The following is a 24,862-nucleotide window of genomic DNA, read 5'->3' on the forward strand; positions in this document are numbered from 1 at the left end:
ATCTCCCAACCATCTCTGACAGAATACTTCACACTCCCTGCCAAAGAGAATGCACATTCACCTGTTCATGTGTCATGTTCAGGAACAAACTGATATTAATGGCGCTAAAACAGCCACCGTCAAATGGTGCGGTTGGAGTCTTGTTCTCAGACTCGACTCGGACTTGACTCGACATTTTTTTTTAATGACTTGGACTTGATTCAGACTTGAACACTGGGGACTCGAGACTGGACTTGGATGCAAGGTTTAGTGACTTGACTACTACACTGGATCAGAACACATCCTAAATTCACAGTACAAACAACAACATTCAAGAATATAAGAAATTGAATAATATGTCCATTCATTCATTTTTTGTCCCACTTATCCATTGCACCAATCTATCTCAGGGCTAACATTGTGAGACAGACGATCATTCAGACTCACATTCACAACTACGGGCAATTTAGAATAGCCAGTTGACCTAATTCACATGTCTTTGGACTGTGGGAGGAAACTGGAGCACCCAGAGGAAACCCACACAGGCATAAGGGGAACATGCAAACTCAGGCCCTGTCCACATGGCAACGGATTCAGGTGAATCTGATAAAATTGTTTATCATTTCGGCCTGGTGTCCACACGGCAACGGCGTTTTGGGTGCCCCAAAACGAAATCTTTTGAGAACGGGTTCCAGAGTGGTAAAATCTGGCAACGGCGCCATTGCGAAGTTGTCTGGATGAGTAGAACAGATTTGTTTACGATGACGTCACAACCACATGACTAGAACAAGAAGCACTCTCGCGCACATCATTCGTAACAACAGAAATTGAAATTGTTTACACATTAACCTGACTGACCTGCCAGACAGACAATTTACACCTGCTTTGATGAACAGAAAGTACAGCCTTCCACACAAAGCAACAGTTACCTGACTATAATGGAGGCAGAGGGGAAAAGGGTCAGAAGACCCTTCAACAGACTGTTTTGTATGAACCACTGCATTGCATTCACTTTTGTATACAGCTTTTCTTTTAATTAAACAAGTAACTGAACCATTTCTTGAATTTCTTTTTTTTTTTATTGGATAAGAATGCTTTTCAAAATGTTCACACACAATATAAAAAGTTATATAAATTATATAAAAATGCTTTTCAAAATGTTCACACACAATAAGAAAATTAAGTTATATAAAACTATGCACACTAATAAAACTAATTTGTACACACAGAAGGCACGATTTCCTCGCGTAGTCGCAGCCATCTTCTTCTTCTTGTTGTGTGTTTGTTCCTGTGAGTGCTTCACGCCGGATAGAAGAAGGGGTTTATGCATGTAACAGACGTTGCATTGTGTTGTTCACCAGTCTTTTTATTCTGAAGAAATGAGACACAAATACACTGCTGAGGACGGGCTGCAAATGTCCAGTGGCATTGGCGCTTACATTTCCAAAACGAACTGAAAGAGGCCAGCACCTCGTTCCCATAACTACCTGCGCTCTTAAAGGGCCAGCGCAGAATTTCCCCACCACTACACACAATGGCAAGTGGAAAAAAATAAACCCGTTACATGCGCATGCGTCCTACTTCTTCTTCTATTGTTCTGGTGTCTCCGATGGGACCGTCTTACAGCGCACGTAGTGGTGTGGCATGTGTATTGCATCGTTTTCAGCAAGCGTTGCGTTGCCATATGTATCTGATATTTTACTGATCCGTTGCCCATGTGGACGCGATATTTAAAAAAAAAAAATCTTGTTGCCGTGTGGATGTAGCCTCAGTCGACCAGCAGATTAGAACCCAGAATCTGCTTGCTGTGAGATGACCGTACTAACCACCATGGCACCCTAACATGTCATATGACTGATAGTATGCATTTTTTTTTTATTTCTATTAAACACTGATTGCTGCTTGTATTTATTTACTTTACAAAATGTATTGAATGTTTACGAAAGGTTTGTGTCAGATGGCCTCTTGCACCACATCTGTGATCACTTGCACCATCTGTTAACCTTCAATTTAGCCCGCAGCTCTGCGTGATTGGAGAGTAATCCCAGGAAATCCAGAGTGCAGCTGCTAAATGTGTCAACAAAACAAGCAGATGGCCAGATAGGGCTGAACACTGGTCTTCTACCAGAATTCAGATCCATTCTTCTTTACCTTCACTTATAAAATGCTACCAACTGGAGTTGTCCAAACTCCTTCTTATAATAGAATGTTTGTATATGTGTAGCAGTCTGGGAAAATGAATCAAATCATTGTGCAAGGTCCCTGTTTAAAAATTGCACTGGTGATGACCGTCATTCTGCCGAAAGTTGTCTAAACCCTTGGTAATTGGGATTTCCTCTCACAGTGAATGTGGGGTTTTGATTAAATTTTTGGATAGTTACATCTCATCTCATTATCTCTAGCCGCTTTATCCTGTTCTACAGGGTCGCAGGCAAGCTGGAGCCTATCCCAGCTGACTACGGGCGAAAGGCGGGGTACACCCTGGACAAGTCGCCAGGTCATCACAGGGCTGACACATAGACACAGACAACCATTCACACTCACATTCACACCTACGGTCAATTTAGAGTCACCAGTTAACCTAACCTGCATGTCTTTGGACTGTGGGGGAAACCAGAGCACCCAGAGGAAACCCACGCGGATACGGGGAGAACATGCAAACTCCACACAGAAAGGCCCTCGCCGGCCACGGGGCTCAAACCCAGACCTTCTTGCTGTGAGGCGACAGCGCCAACCACTACACCACCGTGCCGCCACGGATAGTTACATGCCATAGCTTAATCAATTCAGCTAATGCTGAGTCTTAAAATATCCATGATGCTCCTGCACTGTGACATCATCATAAAAGAAAACAGTAAAGTGCTTACACACTCTGTACAGACTACAGCAGACATTTTTTAAATGTTTAAATTGACCTAATAAAAAAAACATAAATGAAAATGTTTAGCCAGCAGATGAGAACTGACTGATTATTTCCCCATCACTTTCAATCCAGGAAAGTCTGTAGTTTGAGAAATATATTTTGTAGATAATTTGGAGTGGTTTCATAGGCTGCCGCACAGTGCATATGTGTCTTTGCTCTGTATCCAGTCCAGTCTAAACAGTCACAGCTCCCTAAGATGCACACATTGCCTCCAGCAAATTATCCCAAAAGCAGGACATTTCTTGCCATTCAGCATCCCAGTTCTGGCTCAGAAAAAAAAAAAATCAGGTAGAGATCTACACCCTCCAGGCTCTAATCACCTCATCCTCGCTATTTCCATATAAATGAGCAATGCAAGCCCGCCCTTTAGGGCCTCCCTCTCATCCTATTATTGCCTTTTTTTCTGGATGGGAGATAAATGGTATCGATCTGGCTGGGATCAAGAAGTGGCAGTTTACCCATCATGCAGCTGCATGCGGTCGTTAACGGTGGTGTCGCTAATCAGATGGCTTCCTGTGCCTGGCAGCAGTGCTGGTATAGAGAGACCTTCTGTGTGGTGATGGATGGAACCCATCCAAACTCTTAATATCTCTCTTCATAACATTAAAAAGCAATGCACTCAATTAAGATGTGAATGCTTAGTCTGAGTAATGGAGGCTAATATGGAGGATAATGGAGCTGTGTCTGTCTGGATATTGCAGACTGGTAGGCATGTCTTTGAGCCCATAGCTCTGTCTGAAGATACCTATTATCACTACTTAATATGAAGACTATGTTCGTTGGTTGATATATTTATTAATTCATAACTGCTTTATCCTATTCAAGATCCTGTATCTATTCCAGGAACACTCTGCATGGTCATGTCTAAATATTCTGCCTAGGGTACCATATAGGCCAGCAAAAAGAGTAGAAATCAGATGAAAACAAAAAATCAGCAGCAATTACTTGAGAAGCTGGTGGAAACACATTGTTATATACAACAGTGGTTCCCAAGGTGTAGTCTGTGATTTTTACAACCCTGATTCCAAAAAAGTTGGGATGCTGGTTAAAACATCAGTACAAATAGAATACAATGATTTTCAAATCCTTTTTTACCTACATTCTATTGAATACAATACAAAGACAAGGTATTTAATGTGGGTGGTGCGGTGGTGCCATGGTTAGCACTGTCACCTCACTGCAAGAAGGTTCTGGTTTCGAGCCCAGTGGCCAATAGGGGCCTTTCTGTGTGGAGTTTGCATGTTCTCCCTGTGTCTGCGTGGGTTTCCTCCGGGTGCTCTGGTTTCCCCCACAGTCCAAAGACATGCAGGTTAGGCTAATTGGAGGCTCTAAATTGACCATAGGTGTGAATGTGATTGTGAATTGTTGTTTGTCTCTGTGTCAGCCCTGTGATGATTTGGTGACTTGTCCAGGGTGTACCCTGCCTCTCACCCATAGTCAGCTGGGATAGGGTCCAGCTTGCCCATGACCCTGCACAGGATAAGTGGCTACAGACAATGGATTGTATTTAATGTTCAAACTGATAAACTTTATTGTTTTTTTGTAAATATACACTCATTCTGAATTTGATGCCTGTAACACCTTCCAAAAAGTTGGGACAGGGACATGTTACCCCTTTGTTGCATCACTGTTTCTTTTAACAGCACTCGTTAAGCATTTGGGAACTGAGGACACTAATTGTTGAAGTTTTGAATGCGAAATTCTTTCCCATTCTTGCTTAATATACAACCTCATTTGCTCAACAATCCATGGTCTCCATTGTCCTATTTTGCACTTCATAATATGCCACACATTTTCAATGGGAGGCAGGCAGGCTACTTTAGCACCTGCACTCTTTTACGATGAATCCATGTTGTTGTAGCATGTGGAGAATGTGGCTTGACATTGTCTTGCTGGAATAAGCAGGGATGTCTCTGAAAAAGACATCGTCTGGATGGCAGCATATACCGGTATTGCTCCAAATCCTGAATGAATCTTTCAGCATTAATGGTGCCTTCTCAGATGTTCAAGTTACCCATGCAATTAGAATTAACACACCATCATACCATTATAAATGCTGGCTTTTGAACTTTTTGCTGGTAACAATCTGGATGGTCCTTTTCTTCTTCAGAATGGAGGACACAACATCCATGTTTCCCAAAAACAGTTTGAAATGTTGACTCGTCAGACCACAGCACACTTTTCCACTTTGCGTCAGTCCATCTCAGATAAGCTCAGCCAAGAGAATTCAGTGGTGTTTCTGGATATGCAGAAGCGAACTATGTTTACCAGCAAAAGTTTTCTGAAATGTTCCTGAGCCCCTGTAGTAATATCCTTTATATAATCATGTTGTTTTTTAATGCAGTGCTGCCTGAGGGATTGAAGGTCACAGGCATTGGTTGGTTTTCAGCCTTGCCCCTTACGTGCTAAGATTTCTTTGGATTTTCTGAATCTTTTGATGATATTATAGATTGTCAATTTGGAAATGCCAAAATTCCTTGCAATTGTATGTTGAGAAATGTTGTTCTTGGGTGGTACAGTGGTGTAGTGGTTAGCACTGTCACCTCACAGCAGAAGATCCTGGGTTCAAGCCCAGTGGCCGATGGGGGCCTTTCTGTATGTCGTTTGCATGTTCTCCTAGTGTCTGTGTGGGTTTCCTCTGGGTGCTCCAGTTTCCCTCACAGTCCAAAGGCCTGCAGGTTAGGCTAATTGGTGGCTCTAAATTGACTGTAGTTGTGAATGTGTATGTGAAGGGTTGTTTGTCTCTGCAATGACCTGGCAACTTGTTAAGGGTGTACCTTACCTCTTGCCCATAGTCAGCTGGGATAGGCTCCAGCTTGCCTGCAACCCTGCACAGGATAAGCGGTTATGGATAATGGATGGAAATGTTATTCTTAAGCTGTTTTTCACAAAGTGGCAAACCTCATTCCATCCTTGCATGTGAATGACTGACTGAACCTTTCCAATTAACAATTAACCTGTTTATCTGTAGAATGTTCCAAACAAGTGTTTTTGGAGCATTTCACAACTTTCCCAGTCTTTTGTTGCCCCAGTCTCAACATTTTTGTAATGTGTTTCAGGTATCTAATTCAGAATGAGTGTATTACATTCTGTTTTCATTTATGCTTCACACAGCGTCCCAACTTTTTTTGAATTGGGGTTGTATTTACTTTTACCACAGTGGTGGAAATGACAACCCAAAATTATCAAAGTTATGTTTAAATTGTAGTTCTTATTTTTGGTCTGTTTGACTAGTCACTTGAATTTAATGAGTTTAAGCCAAACCTTAACTCAAAATACAGTATATGGCAAAAGTATGTGGACACATAGCCGTCAGAGGTGTATGTGCTTGGTGAACATCCTATTTCAATATTGCTCTCTCCTTTGTTGTTGTAATAACCTCTACTCTTCTGGGAAGGCTTTCCACTAGATTTGGGAGCATAGCTGCAGGGATTTGCAGTCATTCAGCCACAAGAGCATTTGTGAGGTTAGCACTGATGCCAGGTGAAAATATCTGTGGTGCATTTGGTGTTCCAATTCATCCAAAAGCTGTTCAGTGGGGTTGAGGTTAGGGCTTTATGCAGGACACTTGCGTTTTTTTCCATGCCAAGCTTGGCGAACCATGTGTTCATGGAGCTTGCTTTGTGCAAGGGACATTGTCATGCTGGAACACATTTGTGCCAATTAATTCCAGTGAAAAGAAATAATGATACAGCATACTAAGGCATCCTATACAATTGTGTGCTTTCAACTTTCTGGAAAAATTTTGGGAAAGAACGACATGTGTGTGTGATGGTCAGGTGTCCATATATTTTTGTTCAGATAGTGTAGTATGTAGCCCTACAAATAATGTCACTTGAATCTAATGTCTTTGTTTGGTGGGAAGTTTGGGCATAAAATGCTCTATGGTGATGATAAATTATTTTGCAAATTTGAATCAAAGTCAAAGCCTCTCTCATGCCAGAATCTGGTCTTCCCAGGCAGTCTCCTGTCCCAGTACTAACAAACTCTAACACTATGGGTGTGGTGCCGATCTCCATTTCCATAGCCCTCGGCCTCTCACCTATACAGCTAGGGTTACAGTGGGGGGCTAGTCCTCTGGTAGCCATGAGAGTTTGACTTCCCCAGTCACATCTGTATTGCAGCATGTCTTGCCAGACAGTAGTAGGTACTACCGAGAACTCGCAATCTCCCAGTTGAGAGGCAGACACACTAACCACTAGGCCAACTCGGGGTCAGATTTGAATAATGACCCTAATATTTGTATAGCTGGACAACTGGAGTTGAATTATGTTCATAAAAGTGTGCTGCAGTGTCCTTGAAATTTATTTTACAATTAAGGGCTCACAGACTGCAAAAAGTTTGAGAACCCCTCAAACAAAGTCAAAAGGCAACCATTAAGCAGATAATGGTTTTAAACAATTGCATAAACTATAATATGTCAACTGAGACATTGAAAGAAATGTCCCACAAGACTTTTTGTATTACATACAGCTAAGTTAGTTGATGGTAGTAATTTCAGACAGGCCATGAGACTTGAAGAAAATAACACCAATTGTGCCATGGACCATTTTATCACCACACGATGCAAAATGGCTGACACCAGAATATTGTACAGTATGGTAAAGAGGGAATAAATGCAGACATAATTAATATAACTTAAAAAGTAGTGAATTGATTTTGATGAAATGTTGATGAAAGGTGGGCCACGGGCCAAGGCACAATTGGTTAAATTTTGATGCAAATATGAATATGTGGCTTGGCGGAGGTACGTAGTATGCACTCTACCGAGTGCCCTTCTAGTTCAAAATGATTTTTTGATGGTGTTCTCATTAACATTTGGCAGCTTACACATGCCAAAAAGCTTTAGGGAGTGATATAGCAACCAGATAGTTGGCCACTTTCTCAGTCTCACATAGCTAGGATGTTTTAGTGCAGTACCGCATTCAGCATCAACAAATAAAACAATGTAATAAAACGTATTGTCTGATCAAATCCTAATCAAGCCTTGCTCAAGGTTTAGGTCCATTTCAAATACTATGGCTGTGTAAGAAGGCAAGTGGGTATGTTGAAAGTACTTGTAATTCATGTCAAGTCAAGTCAATTGTAATAGACATTGTCGCAAAGCAGCTTTACAGAACATTAAAGACTTTAAACATGAGCTAATTTTATCCCTAATTCATCCCCAATGAGCAAGCCTGTGGCGACAGTGGCAAGGAAAAACTCCCTCAGATGACATGAGGAAGGAACCTTGAGAGGAACCAGACTCAAAAGGGAACCCATCTTCATCTGGGTGATAACAGATTGTGTGATTATAAATAACTCACTTCAATAACAGTGTCCTATATATTCACAAAGTATAACTATGTAACCAGGAAAAATATATATATAGTTTTAACATGAAGTCTGTTTTGTTGAAGTTATAAACTGTTCATTGATGGAAACTTGAATGCAAAACTGTTCATGACAACTGCAGTCCTAAAGTTAGCAAATCAACTGTAGTCTTCAGACATAGATGCATAGCCATAAGTGTCCAGAGCCATCTTCCAAGTGGGACTTTCGACTGTCCATATGGGACCGTCCTCAACAGGAGCGATGTGATGAGACTCCTGCCAGACGTAGGGCATCAGGATGGATCAAGCAAGTCTGGGGAGCAGAGGAGGTCAGCATCTTATTGGTGTCTCAGGATCGACATGTAACTCAGAGGGACAGATGGGGGGCAGGTTGTTAGGTATGCCCAATGTCACCTAAAGAGTAAGAACATTTTGCACTGAGTGCAAGCAGGGACTCCAGCAAGACTAACTATGACAGCATAACTAAAAGGGGAGAGCCAGAAGGTAACACAGACATCATGTGACTTTGACACAATGATGTCATTTCCTAGAGAGGTGGACTTATCGAGGAGATTTATGGCCAAGCATTATTGAGTGTCTAATGTCAAAATAGTCAGGATAAATGGTGTGTGTGTGTGTGTATGTTGTAAGGGATTGCATTTACAACACTTGTGCTTTTGGAATCCTTTACATGAGTGTTCAGTGATCCCACATGCTTCCCTCTTACTTCTCTGACACTCTTAATAGCTGAAGGGATTGGGTATGAGTGCTAATTGAAGTACAGGAGATCAGTAAATAAGCTGCAATAAGGCTGGTGCTTGTAGTTCCTCTGTGAACACAGGAGAGTATTTTTACGTTAGCAAAGAGATGTTTTTGAGATTAGAGGCTTTAGTGTGAGCAGCATGCCAGATGAGCTTTGTAGTACCCAGTTCGGTGTCTATCAAACATGGCAAACATATACTGCAGTGGCTAATGCTAATCTCAAAGTTATATTTAGTTTTATAGCTATTTTAAGAGGCATTATCAGCCAAATGATACCTATGAGAGTTGTAAACTCTTCTGTAGCATATTTAAATAATATTGGCTAGCTTTGAGTGGTCTATCAGATATATTCCATTCAGCTAGCATCATACTGAATGAAGCAAGGATGAGTTCAATATCGTGCTTGCCATTATTATTATTATTATTATTATTATTATTATACATACACATGCTTTTCATATCAGCGTACTCGAAGGCCAACACAAGCTTACCTGCGACTCATTGCTGTTAGTGCGGCAGTCCAGTTACCTTCCGGCCGGTGTAGCATTCGGCCATGGTGTTAGCGAAGGCCAATGCTAGTGTAGTTAAGTCACTGCTACTGAGAGCTACTAGCACAGGCTAACGACCAAGAAACTAAGGGTGTATTCAGACCAGGATAGTTCGATAGTTCACTTGCTTTGGTCCGAACCAAATGGTTTTTTTTATTTTTTCATTTTGGTGCGGTTCGCTTTCACACTGTACATTTTAGTAAGCGGACCAAAATCTGTCAACAAAGCCACGCGCCCTGAGGTCGTTCAGTTATTGGTCAGAGACGACACGCGCACAAAGCGTTAAGTTCAAAAGTAGTCATGGAGGCTTTCCGTGCTGTTATTCTTTTTAATGTCATCAAAGCTATATGTTTTTTCCAGTTTTTACTGTTTTCACAATTGTGCGATTACTATGCTGTTGTACAAGTAATTTATCAATGACGACGACAAAGGGCAAGGCGGCTACGGAGGATAGCGCTGATGAGCGCACATCATGTTGTGACAGTTCTGGCTCTGCACGCAATAGATGAATTTCTTTTTTGCATTGCTAGTACCGCCACTTTTTGAAAGAATGTCCCTGATTTTAATGTAGGTCTGACGGAGTTTCTTCACTTTTAGCCGACATTGTTCTGGGGAGCGCGTGAACCCCTTCTCCTTCATTTTCTCACTGAATACAGCAAACACGTCGGCATTTTTGTGTGTTCTCTCCAAAAGCTCAGATATGTGGACATCTGCCCATATATCCACAAGGGTACGCATTTCTTCCTTGGCCCATGTTTGCCCCCTACTCATTTTTTGTACTCTGTAGTCTAGCCTACCACTGGTCTGAATGACTGAACGACTGTTGTAAGGTTCCCTTGACAACCAAAACAGTGTTTGCACTTTGCGGTGGAGTGTCAAGACTCTGTTTCCCATAATGCTCGACAAACGACAGAAGCTCCCGAGGTACAAAAAAGCAAAACTGTCAGATTAGGTCCGGTCTGCTTTCACACCTCCAAAAGATCCGCACCAGGGTTCCTTTGGTCCGGATCAAGTCCGACCTTGCAGCTCGGTCTCGGTCTGCTTGTTTGGTCTGGACCAGAGTTCGGTGGTTTGTATTCAGACCAGCCCAAAAGGTCTGGACCAAGGGAAATTTGGTTCGTTTGGTCCGGACCAAACAACGTAGGTGTGAATACACCATAAGATTTCTGTCTCTAGACTCTTCTTCCATGCACACTCGCCACAGTATTTTACACTCATACTTCCGTATTCATTTCCCTCTGTAATTTACTTAGTTACTTTTAAAATCAACATCAACAACTACACACAACAGAGTGACCTGGCAGCCAAAATTCTCTCAAAATCTTCCACTTTTAATAAAGCAATCCTGGTGGCCATGTTTGTTTACAAATTGTCATAGTCGCTCGCTAGCGCAGAAGTTTTACATCTCTAACATGTCTCTTTTCCAGTTTTTCGATGTCCATTGGTATATTTTTCTCTTGTAAATATACGTGAAGAATATATAATGAAGTTTTGGGAGCCTTTCAGGTGTTCAGTGCATCTTTAGTTTCAGTTTTCAGTTTATTTATTTAGTGCTTAATAATAGCATAGCTAATCCTAGCAGTAGCACTGGATTAGCCTCATCTTTTCCCTTTCCCAGCAGACAAAGAAATGGTTCTGCACATGTGCAGTTTTGTCATTGGATATTCGCATGAGCGCCGACATGTGACGTCATGTTGTCTTGACAACATGCAGTATTGTAACAGTATCACACGCTCATTCTCCACTGGGTAGAGTGGTGTACCGGTAATACATGGAGGATAAGCGATATGCTAACAATATTGCATGCTATTAAACCAAATGAATGAAACCCGCTGGAAGGGAACAGAATCCATGTTTTTTTTTTTTTTTTATTTCATGGAAAAGTTGGCCTGTATGTATAATATGTAGAAGATATAATCAATCTTGAATTATCAGGTATACTGCAGGCTATAGTAGGTAAGCTCAGTTTCTTTATGACACTTTGTTATGTCTTAGTAGTGGGTCATATGAAATGATAACTCTTCCCTGATTAGGCCAACATTCCTTTTTTGACAGTATATTTTGTGAATTTCTATACTCCAGGGTAAATTCATTTTGTGTCTTTTCTGTTCTCATATCCACCCCCATGCCTTCGAAGCCCTTTCTTTTTACCTGCCTCTCAAATTTCATTAATTCTTCCACCCTTTATTTCCACATAACCACTAATATAATTAGAGGCAAGGCTTTCATCATAACCTTCACTCTGACACCATTTTCTGAAAAGGAAAACTGTTGCCATTCTAATGAACTTTATTAGCACTCTGAATGAATTTTTCATGACACAGGGTCAAGCAGAGACTTTTGGAAGGTTTGGTGTAAGAAGACAGTATAAGTGCAGTTATATTTAGCTCATCTGCCTTCTTCTATTAAAGCTAGAAATATCAGTCCATTCCTCTCTATTGTCAAGCTTATTACCCTCACTGGCATTTCGCCACTGAATTAAAATTGGGAGATGGAAAAAAAAAAAGTAAAAAGGCATTTAATTAACTGTGCCGTAAAATGGCGAAAATTAATCAGAACCTGAGGCACTGGGATTAAATTAGTTAATCAAAGAATGGCTTCTGACCCCAGGATTGAAAAGAAACTACTATGTTCTGGTAAAGAATAAAGAAAACAAAGTCACTGCAACGTGTTGGTTTAATAGGTTTTAATATGCTGCAGAACCTCAGATGACTTCGTCTAAGTTTTGGTATATCAAAGATTTGTTAGATTAACAGCAGAATGTAAACCACATCCAAATTATTAACTGTGAAGATTTAGATAGCCCTTTGACATCTAATCACCATTCCATATTTTCCATCGTTTAGATATGAGTTTTAATTTTATCCACCTCGTTCAGTCTTAATTAAGTCAGAAAAAAGTAATCTGTATGTTCATAAATCCATCCATCCATTATCCGTAACCACTTATCCTGTGCAGGGTCACAGGCAAGCTGGAGCCTATCCCAGCTGACTATGGGTGAGAGGTGAGGTACGCCCTGGACAAGTTGCCAGATCATCGCAGGGCTGACACATAGAGACACACAACCATTCGCACCTACAGTCAATTTGGAGCCACCAATTAGCCTAACCTGTATATCTTTGGACTGTGGGGGAAACCAGAGCACCTGGAGGAAACCCATACAGACATGGGAAGAACATGCAAACTCCACACAGAAAAGCCCCTGTTGGCCACTGGGCTCGAATCCAGAACCTTCTTGCTGTGAGGCAACAGTCCTAACCATGACACCACTGTGCCACCCCTGTTTACAAATCGAAAAGCACAAAAGAAGATAAAATATCAGCTAAATCTTGACCTTTATCATCTTGAGATCTTGAGAATAAGCATAGAATAAACGAAGTCAGTGCTCTTTACTTGTTTAATTATCTCATCTCATCTCATTATCTCTATCCGCTTTATCCTGTTCTACAGGGTCGCAGGCAAGCTGGAGCCTATCCCAGCTGACTACGGGCGAAAGGCGGGGTACACCCTGGACAAGTCGCCAGGTCATCACAGGGCTGACACATAGACACAAACAACCATTCACACCTACGGTCAATTTAGAGTCACCAGTTAACCTAACCTGCATGTCTTTGGACTGTGGGGGAAACCGGAGCACCCAGAGGAAACCCACGCGGACACGGGGAGAACATGCAAACTCCACACAGAAAGGCCCTCGCCGGCCACGGGGCTCGAACCCAGAACCTTCTTGCTGTGAGGCGACATTCCTAACCATGACACCACTGTGCCACCCCTGTTTACAAATCGAAAAGCACAAAAGAAGATAAAATATCAGCTAAATCTTGACCTTTATCATCTTGAGATCTTGAGAATAAGCATAGAATAAACAAAGTCAGTGCTCTTTACTTGTTTAATTATATTGTAACAAACTAGCTTCTCTTGACAGGTGCAAATTGTATTAGGATCTCCTTTTTCTTGCTTATCTTGCTCATCTTTCCACTTTACCCCCTGCTACTTTTACAAAAAAAAGCAGAAAAGAAAAGAAAGTAGGTCTGTTATTCTCCTGACAAGCTTCTGCGCTGTTATATGAGAAATGATTAGTTTGTAATTGGGAGCTATTCTGGGCCAAGCAAAGGCTAAGCATTAAGACCCATTCCATTTCTGTGTCCATGCGATGTTAATAGCTTCAGACAGGCCATGGGCCATGAGAGAAGCAGCACCAACTGTGTCATGGAGCATATTTTATCAGCACGTCTATTCACTGACAGCCTGCGGCTCACTGCAGGAGCCCGAAGTGCTGTGAGGCTCAAAAGAGGTTTTACCATCTCCAACTGACTCACATCGCTCAGCTACTGGAAGCGGCAAACACGATTTAGGCTAAACAGGGGGGGCTCTAGGCCAGACTAAGTATAGTCCAAGAATAAATTATGTAGTCAGTGGAGATTCTCCTTTTTTGCTTCTACTTCTGTTCAGGATTGAATTTAGGAACTTGGAGACCGGTTTATTTCTGTCTACACAAGGGCTGCATCTGAATTCTTAGTATGTACTAACCAGAGGTAGACAAAGTACCGAACTCCATTGCTTAAATCAAAGTACAGATCCAACTGGTTAAATGTTACTTCGATACAAGTGAAAGTTGTCCAGTCAAGTTTTTACTTAAGTTAAAGTACTGAAGTATTGCTTTTAAAAATACTTAAGTATTAAAAGTACATTTTCTGTCAACACATTGTTGTATTATTGCTACAACGCTTACAAAACCTAATGCTGTTACCAAAGACAGAAATGTGAATTCGCAAAATGAACGCATGCTGTGCCATCATGGTGGTTTAACGTTAAGCTAGCTAGTCAGTGAAGCTCCACCTGACATGCTAGCAAACTCTTTTCAAACTCGAAATCATATTGGGTAGCTAACGCTACTAGAAAATACAGATTTCTACATTCTGTTTATTTGGCAAGATTATGTTAAAACATTCTGAAAGGACTTCAGATAAGTTAATGTTATTCATGTTAGCGTAACTTAGGGTGACCAGACATCCCGGTTTTACCGGGACAGTCCCGATTTGGGATTGTGTGTCCTGAGTCCCGACAAAAGTCTGTCGGGACATGGATATGTCCCGGTTTTCGCCGCTCACGACGTTTGCAACTGAGCAGCGTGGGAATCATTAGCGGATAAATGTCTGCATTTACTATTTTGATGAATTGACAGGAATTGCAGACTTTCCTGGTTACTGCCCCCTGGCCCTGTGGCATGGGTGTTTATAGCCACATTATTCCAGACAACAGAACGTGTTGCCATGCAGCAATAAAATAAACATTAACTGGCGCGAATGTTCTTTGTCTAGCAGCTAGCAGCAGTAATGCCGCAGCAATTATGCCGAAAAGAAACTGTACCTTTTCCAAAGATTTACAGGGCACCTACTCCTTCCTCCGAGAGGTGCAGAACAATGCGCACGAAGCCTACTGCACACACTGTTAGTGTTTTGTTCCTGTACTGAGTTGGGTAGCCTATGTTGCAAATGCTGTGCGCTCCTGTGGGGGCTTTCCTCGGGCTGTCGCCCCTCTCCTCCTTTACTGCTGTTTTGTTTGAGTGTATATTTACGGAAGCCACGAGAGGCCCTTCATATAATCTTTTTTTATTCACCTTGTTATCTCGAGATAACGACATAATTAATTCAGGATCTCGAGAAAACAACACAACTAATTTGAGATCTCGAGAAAACAAAACCGTTATTCCGAGATCTCGAGAAAACAAAACAATTATTTCATGATCTCAGCTGGATCACTGTATCTCTGTCGGTAGAGACGAAGCCGGGCCAGTCTTCTGCGGAGGTGCCGTGGACTAATTTTGAAATTATCCCTTATTAAAAGACTTAATGCAATCTCTCCCTGTGTCAACCCCTGATCAAAATATTGCCTTATTAGGTGATCGATTATTCCAGACATTCTAATGACCAAAGTTGCGTCTATACAGAATGAGAAATAGCCCCAGAGTCGCATATCACAAGTCTCTTGGCGCACCTGAATGAACCATTTCTCAGCTGTTTACTCGAGATCATGAAATAATTGTTTTGTTTTCTCGAGATCTCAGAATAATTGTTTTGTTTTCTCGAGATCTCGAATTAGTTGTGTTGTTTTCTCGAGATCCTGAATTAATTATGTCGTTATCTCGGGATAACAAGGTGAATAAAAAAAGGATTATATGAAGGGCCTCTCTCGGCTTCCGTAGTATATATTCTCAAATCACTTGTCTCTTTCTTGTTTCTGTTTAACATACCATTCTGACAGTTTGGCCATATTGCTGTGTTGAACAGCTTGTTGCACCTTCCATTAAAGTGTTCACTTTTGTACACATCTTCTTGCTTTATTCATTCAGTTGTGGGGAATGGTTAGTAAGGTTGATTCTGACCTAGGCTATGTTGAGGTCACATATCTACTTTTTAAGTTCATACTATAGTGCATACAATTTTAGAGATATAGCCTACATGTGCATATGCATTCTTCTTGGTGTTCTCACAAACAGGTGAAATAAATCAGTTTAAATTTGGCCTATGGACATAGCCTGGCCTATTCTCAGCCATTACAAAATCTGTTGTCTGACCATAATTTAACTGATCTGTATACCACTATGCTACTAGATAACAAAATGCCTGTTTGCTTTATTTCATGTGAGATGTTGATAAACGTGAGCTTCAACAAAATGATAAGAGCACCTCTCTGTCACGCTTACGTAAAAAAAAGGTGTGCGTGCACGAGCATGGTCGCGCGCAAAAGTGTCCCGATTCCAGACTAGGGAAATCTGGTCACCCTAGCGTAACTCTGTTTTTACATGCTAACTAACAGCGTCCAAGTTCACTAGCTATGTGTAAACATTAGCTGTGGACAAAGCTATGGCAAATCCATAGAAAGTCATTTGATGAACTGGACTGCATAGCTATGTTTGCAATGTTATCGCTAGCTCTAAAAGCACAGGCAACTTTGTTGCAAGCTTTCTCTTGGAATAAAACGGTTACATACCTCAATATGCTTCTGCAGGTCAGACAGCGAGTTTTTGTAGGCCATGATGTGGTTCATTTTCGGCAAACAAACGTGTAAAATGAAACATATCTTTAATCCTTTCAGAAAACTGAAACATGGGTTCTAGGTAAAGCCATGAGTGTGTGCATGCTCCGGAAGAACCGCCTCCTTCCATTCTACCATCAACTGGTTGTGTTCAAATAATACTGTTGAGAAATAATTGAGCTTGATTTTATACAGTCTATGGATGTGACATGAGCCTAGCGATTACTGATAGGTTGTCTCAGTGTCACCTGTGAAAAAACCATCATGTTTTAAAAAAGAAAAGAAAAAACATCCACTTTCAAAGCCACTTCATAGTAACGAGTAATGAGGACCTTGATAGAACTGTAGTGGAGTAAAAAGTACGATATTTGCCTTTCAAATGTAGTAAAGTTAAAGTCATAAGTTTAAATATATATATATATATATATATATATATATATATATATATATATATATATATATATATATATACTCATGTAAAGTACAGATACTCAAAAAGTGAACTTAAGTACAGTACTCAAGTAAATGTACTTCATTACTGTCCACCTCTGGTACTAACGCTGGTTAAGGACCTGCTACCCGACTGTAACTGTGGTACGTTCTAGGAGTATGTGAGCAAGGAGTAAGGACACAATTTAAACATACTCCATAGCCATCTTACCTATTCTCAGACCTGGATATTCATAGATGATGTATACATAGCATAGTGATGTACAGTATGGTGGTGTAGTGGTTAGCACTGTTGGCTTACAGCAAGAAGGTTCCGGGTTTGAACCCCATGGCTGATGGGACCTTTCTGTGTGGAGTTTGTATGTTCTCCCTGGGTGTTCTGGTTTCCCCAAAGGTTCAAAGACATGTAGATTAAGTAAAAATACTCAGCCACTGGGGTTGCACAAGCCAGTGCATACTTAGTGCTGGTTCCAAGATTGGGGAGGGTTGCATTAGGAAGGGCATCTGGTGTAAAAATGTATGCCAATGGGCTTGAAAATCAGTTGGGGCTTTGCCCTGTGTTCTTCTCCTGTCTCTGTGACAAATAATCCATCCATTATCTGTAACTGCTTATCCTGTCCAGGGTCTCGGACAAGCTGGAGCCTATCCCAGCTGACTATGGGCGAGAGGCAGAGTAGACCCTGGACAAATTGCCAGATCGTTGCAGTGTGACAAATAAATTAAAATTAGTAGATCATCTGTTCGACTACTACAACCCCGATTCCAAAAAAGTTGGGACAAAGTACAAATTGCAAATAAAAACGGAATGCAATGATGTGGAAGTTTCAAAATTCCATATTTTATTCAGAATAGAACATAGCCGACATATCAAATGTTTAAACTGAGAAAATGTATCATTTAAAGAGAAAAATTAGGTGATTTTAAATTTCATGACAACAACACATCTCAAAAAAGTTGGGACAAGGCCATGTTTACCACTGTGAGACATCCCCTTTTCTCTTTACAACAGTCTGTAAACGTCTGGGGACTGAGGAGACAAGTTGCTCAAGTTTAGGGATAGGCATGTTAACCCATTCTTGTCTAATGTAGGATTCTAGTTGCTCAACTGTCTTAGGTCTTTTTTTGTCGTATCTTCCGTTTTATGATGCGCCAAATGTTTTCTATGGGTGAAAGATCTGGACTGCAGGCTGGCCAGTTCAGTACCCGGACCCTTCTTCTACGCAGCCATGATGCTGTAATTGATGCAGTGTGTGGTTTGGCATTGTCATGTTGGAAAATGCAAGGTCTTCCCTGAAAAAGACATCGTCTGGATGGGAGCATATGTTGCTCTAAAACCTGGATACACCTTTCAGCATTGATGGTGTCTTTCCAGATGTGTAAGCTGCCCATGCCACATGCACTAATGCAGCCCCATACCATCAGAGATGCAGGCTTCTGAACTGAGCGCTGATAACAACTTGGGTTTTCCTTCTCCTCTTTAGTCCGAATGACACGGCGTCCCTGATTTCCATAAAAAACTTCAAATTTTGATTCGTCTGACCACAGAACAGTTTTCCACTTTGCCACAGTCCATTTTAAATGAGCCTTGGCCCAGAGAAGACGTCTGCACTTCTGGATCATGTTTAGATACGGCTTCTTCTTTGAACTATAGAGTTTTAGCTGGCAACGGCGGATGGCACGGTGAATTGTGTTCACAGATAATGTTCTCTGGAAATATTCCTGAGCCCATTTTGTGATTTCCAATACAGAAGCATGCCTGTATGTGATGCAGTGCCATCTAAGGGCCCGAAGATCATGGGCACCCAGTATGGTTTTCCGGCCTTGACCCTTACGCACAGAGATTCTTCCAGATTCTCTGAATCTTTTGATGATGATATGCACTGTAGATGATGATATGTTCAAACTCTTTGCAATTTTACACTGTCAAACTCCTTTCTGATATTGCTCCACTATTTGTCGGTGCAGAATTAGGGGGATTGGTGATCCTCTTCCCATCTTTACTTATGAGAGCCGCTGCCACTCCAAGATGCTCTTTTTATACCCAGTCATGTTAATGACCTATTGTCAGTTGACTTAATGAGTTGCAATTTGGTCCTCCAGCTGTTCCTTTTTTGTACCTTTAACTTTTCCAGCCTCTTATGGCCCTTTTCCACTACCCTTTTTCAGCTCACTTCAGCTCGCTTCAGCTCACTTCAGCCCGACACGGCTCGCGTTTCGACTACCAAAAACCAGCACGACTCAGCTCGTTTCAGCCCTGCTTAGCCCCTAAAACTCGCACCGTTTTGGAGTGGGGCTGAAGCGAGCCAAACCGTGCCGAGTGAGGCTGGAGGCGTGAGCAGACACTCCCCTGTGCACTGATTGGTGAGGAGGAGTGTCCTCACATGCCCACACACGCCCCGCGAGCACGCTGGGATCTGTAAACACCGCAAACCCGGAAGAAGAATAATTATGAATTACGAGAATTTCTGAAGCCTTATGCGCCTCGCCTCATCTATACGCTCTTGCCAGTATCTGTCCGCGTTGTCGGTGACAACAAGCCACAGCACCAAGACCAGCAACACTAACGACACCATGTCCTCCATGTTTATTGTTTACTATTCGGGTCGTGAGACTACCGCTTAAAAGATCACTGAATCAGTGACATACAGAGCATCGTGGACGAGTTCGCGGAGCGCAAGGCTCGTCGTATGCCCTTCAAATAATGCGCGCAGTAGGCTATTGATGTTTTATTATGAGCCATGTACAGTATGTCACCTAATGTTTTTTTGTTTCTGAGTTACATGTTCGTTTGAAGGACTTAATGTACAAAATAACATAGTTGCACCCCGTAGTGTTGAAATTGGTAAACACAGTGCATTCAGTGAGGTTTGCACCGCCCTCCTTTTATTTCTGACTCTTCCTGTCACCGTTGCAACCTCTGAGCGCTCATTCGTATGCCCTTCAAATAATGTGCGCAGTATAGGCTATTGATGTTTTATTATGAGCCATGTACAGTATCCTAATGTTTTTTGTTTCTGAGTTACATGTTCGTTTGAAGGACTTGATGTACTAAATAACATCGTTGCACCCGGTAGTGTTGAAATTGGTAAACACCGCAGTTGCGGACATTTTGTAGCCTAAAATGATGTTATGATAAGCTTTAATAAAATGCCCGGTCATTTGCCCCGCCCCCGGCCCGGCTCTGACTTGTTCCGCCACTGTCACTGATGTCACTGTTTGCGCTGCTTAACGACATCACGTGACGTCCACCCACTTTCGCTAACTCCACCCAATGTGTCCACCCACTTCCAGCCAGCACGGTTCAGCGCGGTTGTAGTCGAAATGCAACTTCAATAGCCCCGCTCAGCTTGACTCAGCTCGACTCGGCACGGCACGGCTCAGCCGCGTTTGTAGTGGAAAAGCGGCATTATTGCCCTGTCCCAACTTTTTTGAGATGTGTTGCTGTCATGAAATTTCAAATGAGCCAATATTTGGCATGAAATTTCAAAATGTCTCATTTTCGACATTTGATATGTTGTCTATGTTCTATTGTGAATACAATATCAGTTTTTGAGATTTGTAAATTATTGCATTCCGTTTTTATTTACAATTTGTACTTTGTCCCAACTTTTTTGGAATTGGGGTTGTATTAAATGCCTGCTGAGTATTCGGAAACCCTACATCCTGCTTTTTTTGCATAATAATAGTATGGAAGTATGAGTATTTGGATGCAACCAAGCTCATTTTTGAAATGGAATCTAAAGATATATTATTTGGAGAATGTTTGGACAAATTTGACCAAGCAGAGGTATTTTTTTAAGAAAAGAGACACTAACCCCACCTCTACACCAACTTTAACATTTATACCTCATTCATTCATTCAGCTTCAGGAACTGTTTTATACCACCCAGGGTCACAGTGGATCGGGAACCTATCTCAGGAACACGGCACAAGTGTGTGGGAATACACCCTATACCAGTCACCACATCATCCCACACATTCACACCTCAGGGAAATTTGGACTCCCCAATCTATTCCTTGTTTTTGGATGGTGGAAGGAAGCCAGAAACCCTAAAGGATACCCATACAGATACCCAGAGAACATTCGAAACTCTGCACAGAGAGGAACCCAAGCTCAGGACTGAAATTGTGAACCTGACACTGTGCGGCAGTAATGCGACCCATTGTACCAAACCAACTGATCCCACCTTTGCAACTATACAGACTAATTGAGTTGTGTGAATTGTCATGAAGCACAGCAGTTAACATCACAGCTCTGGGATACTGGGTTCAATCCTGAGCTCAGGTCACTATGTGAAGTTTTGTTCTTCTCATGTCTGATTGTTTTTCCTTCCCACCTTCCAAAAACATGCCAATAGGTAGATTGGTGACCCTAAATTGCTCCTAGGTGTGAATGAGTGAGTGCATCGTGCCCTGCAATGACCAGTCATCACACCTAAGGCCTATTCCCATCTTGTACTCAGTGTTCTCAGGATGGATTCTGGCTTGACCATTACCCTGACTAGGATCATGGTACACTCATAAGTGTTTACTGTCAATGAATGAATGAATGGCCACAAATTTAGAAAAATGTGACCATGTTATATAATGGTCCACAATCCCAAGATAACATTAGGTTCTTTGTCTTTGCTGAACAATTTCTGTTTGAACCATTTTGCACTTTTTGAAAGGAGGGAGGCAGAAGCACTTTATTTTATCCTTTGACACTTCCATTCACGCCCAAGTTCCGTCTGTGAGTGGGAGGGCAAACACCAGCTTTCATTATGATCTTTATTATTTCTTTCTTTCTTTTAATAAAAAAAGAACTATGAAGTCACATGGCAGTAATTGCTACTATTAGCAAGCTCACTGTCAATAGTCTGAACATGCTAATTATAAACATGTAACCACTGCTCTGGTTCAGTCCATTCTTCCAGGACTTTTCTTCTCATGTGTGAGATGAGGGAGGTGGGCTTTCTCTTTTAGAAAGTGTGAGCTACAGATCTCAAAGCAACTTCCAAACAAGTCAACATTTTTTGGCAGAAACTGACAAGAGCTAAGATGTATCGCACAGGCCAGTGAGTTTTTAATAGGAAACATTTTTTGGAATAGAAAAGTAAAAGGGATTTTTTTCCAGTGCAGTGGGTATTGTGATGCATGAACAGCTGTCTGGAGGATGTTGTCTCTCAGCAGTTTGCCCAGAGCTCAATGGCACTGCCAATTTGTTCCGCTAGGTGAATCTTCTTTGCCTACCCTGCACCCAGTGTCTCTTTCTATCTGTTTATCTCACTAACTTTCCCTTCTTTTGAAGCCATCTCTTTCCAGTGGAGCAAATAGATTCTGTAGAGTCCTTCCAGATGGTGCTAAACAATGCAATGAGTGCGGCCGAGCTTGGTGTACCAACAGAGTAAAACAAGATTGATTTCCTTTGTGGTGCATGACAAGCCATGCTCTATGCACCAACCTCCAGGAAAAAGGCCTCCAAACAGTCTGTCTTGTCTTATTTTTGCTATAATCAATCTGCCTCTGTTATGGTGAGACCAGAGACAGGGAGTGTGATGGGGGTCTCTACTGTTTGCAGGGCATCTCGAAGGTGAACTGTTCTACTCCAAACCCAGGAATCGAGATAGCTTTTGACTGATGGTGTTTGTGTGTTTCTTGACCCTTAGCACGCTCGGTTGACAGCCTAGCAGCGGATATGCCCTTTCTTTTATTTGCCTTGCCCTACCATTCATGTTTCTTTTGCTTCGCTCTTTGCAGACCCTTCTTCGAGATGGCAGGAAGGAGAGTACAGTCAGCACTTTGTACATTTCACCATCCAACATCGAAACAGGACAGACAATCATCTGCCGTGCATCAAACAAAGCTGTCCCCAATGGCAAGGAGAGCAGTGTTACTATTGACATCCAGCGTAAGTACACACTCACATCCTCCCTCTCTCTCTCTCTCTCTTTCTCTCTCTCTCTCTCTCTCTCTCTTTTCTGATCTCTGTTCCAGATCTAGTGCAGCCAATAGTGATTGTTACTCTTATAGGACACATAGCACATGGAGGCAAGGTGCATCCAAATACACAGGAGACACCTGCTATGACCTGATATGGAAAGCCACTTCTTTTCCTCTCTCTTTCGTTCTGACTTTCTATTCTCAGCTATTTCTTAATATTGATACCTTTGTCAGCTCCCAGCACACACACACACACACACACACACACACACACGGTAACTCTAACAGGAAAGTGCTGCGTGTGCTGCAATGCTAATGAACTACACATGGATTTAATAGGGTTGTAAGCATTCACTTTGTATCCTTGCATCATTAATATTTATTGTTTGAAATCCTCAGTTGATTTGCATTTTTCACTTAGACTCTTAGTCTAATACATTCCTGAAAAGAAAGTAGATATTGGGTGCGTGTGTGCGTGCATGCAATGATGTGGCATTTGCATCATCAGTAGGCAAATCTTTCTTTAAAAAAAAAAATGATTCTAACTTTACTTCTTTATGACTTTGTTCAAATCTCACTCCTATCTTTTATTCTCGTTTTATCCCTGTCAGCCCTTCCTACTTCCAGATTTCCACTCTTGCCAGGCAGAAGGCACCCAGCATGCAAAAAAACTAGTCCAATTGTCAGAAAATCATCTTCTTCTTCTGTATCAAGTGCTATTCTCCAGAATTATCAGAGCAAACAAAAGCATTGCCATATTTCATCAATCCCACCCTCCTTCAGCACTATTAGCTATGACTAATAAAGCAGAAAATGCTATTTAGAGATCCATTACTGTTGACGGCTCCATTCTTTTTTTTTTCACACATTCCACAAGAAAGTCTCCAAGAGAACGTGTTGGTGTTTAGCAGTCTTCGAGTTTTGTGCAAAACTTTTTGTTATGCGGTTTGATGAGCAGCTTATGATAAGTTGGCAAAATGGCCGTCTGTCACAAGAAACAAAATAGATGGGCTGTGGTGAGATGTTTTTTTTTTAAGTAAATTGAAGTAGATGTTAATAACAGCCTTTCTTCACATTGAAACAACAAATAATGAGGAAACAAATATACGAGCTAATATCTGTTTTTGTCCCAGTTATAAACATTTGCTGTTTCCTTCCTTTTTCTCTGTCTTGTTCTTTGCCTTGTCCCTCCATCATGCCTTATGGATATATTGAGATGCCAAAGCACTTCGCTGCTGTCCACCTCCCACTCCCACTTCACCATCCCTCTTTTAATTAAGCCACGCGAGAAATCAGATGTATTGTAATTGAACTTTGATTGAGCCACGGCGGACCTCCAGTTTGCTAAGACTTGCCGCTTTCTAATTTCATTAAATTCTTGCCTGCTCTCCATGGAAGAGAGGCGAATGAGAGAGAGAGAGAGGATAAAATGTATTCAGATGCACAGCACAGACCGAAGCTTGTTGAAAGGTTTTCAAAGCAGTTAAAACGACTGTCCCTCAGAGAGAGGAAGGTGAGCACTAAAGGGCACGCATGCAAAGAGGATAATGAGGCTTTCACTATTACATGCAGTCACTTACCCACTCAGCTTTATACATGACCAAATAACTGGTGCTCTAAGTGGGTTTGCATACAATGCAAAGCATCAAGCACCAGAGGAATATGAATGAATGTGATTTGTTGCTGACTTTCTGCTAGTATGAATAACAGGTGTTTGGTGAATATGATTGGGGAATGGTTGGAGGAAAGCGAGCACCAGTCAAGCGTCATCCTTCAAGCCACAAGGGGGTGCTGGGTGTTTGGCGGCTCATATTGAGAAGGCGTTTCCTTGTGAAGATAGATATGAGAAGAGACAGAAACTTCTGGAGGACAGGACACACACATGTGCACACCCACACATGCACACACTGGCAGAATATTTCCAAGTA

At 41.7% G+C, this 24,862-nt stretch overlaps 1 protein-coding gene across 1 annotated transcript in view; it reads left to right on the forward strand.

Moving 5' to 3' along the window:
* Positions 1-24,862, forward strand: part of kirrel3b (kirre like nephrin family adhesion molecule 3b) — a 541,192-nt gene that overhangs the window by 426,804 nt on the left and 89,526 nt on the right. Inside the window, exon 5 of the mRNA XM_060924114.1 lies at positions 22,752-22,902. Within this exon, the coding sequence (XP_060780097.1) occupies positions 22,752-22,902 (151 nt within the window). The remainder of the gene's footprint in view (positions 1-22,751; positions 22,903-24,862) is intronic.

The sequence above is a fragment of the Neoarius graeffei genome, chromosome 6 (genome assembly GCF_027579695.1).
Source record: "Neoarius graeffei isolate fNeoGra1 chromosome 6, fNeoGra1.pri, whole genome shotgun sequence".
NCBI lineage: Eukaryota > Metazoa > Chordata > Actinopteri > Siluriformes > Ariidae > Neoarius > Neoarius graeffei.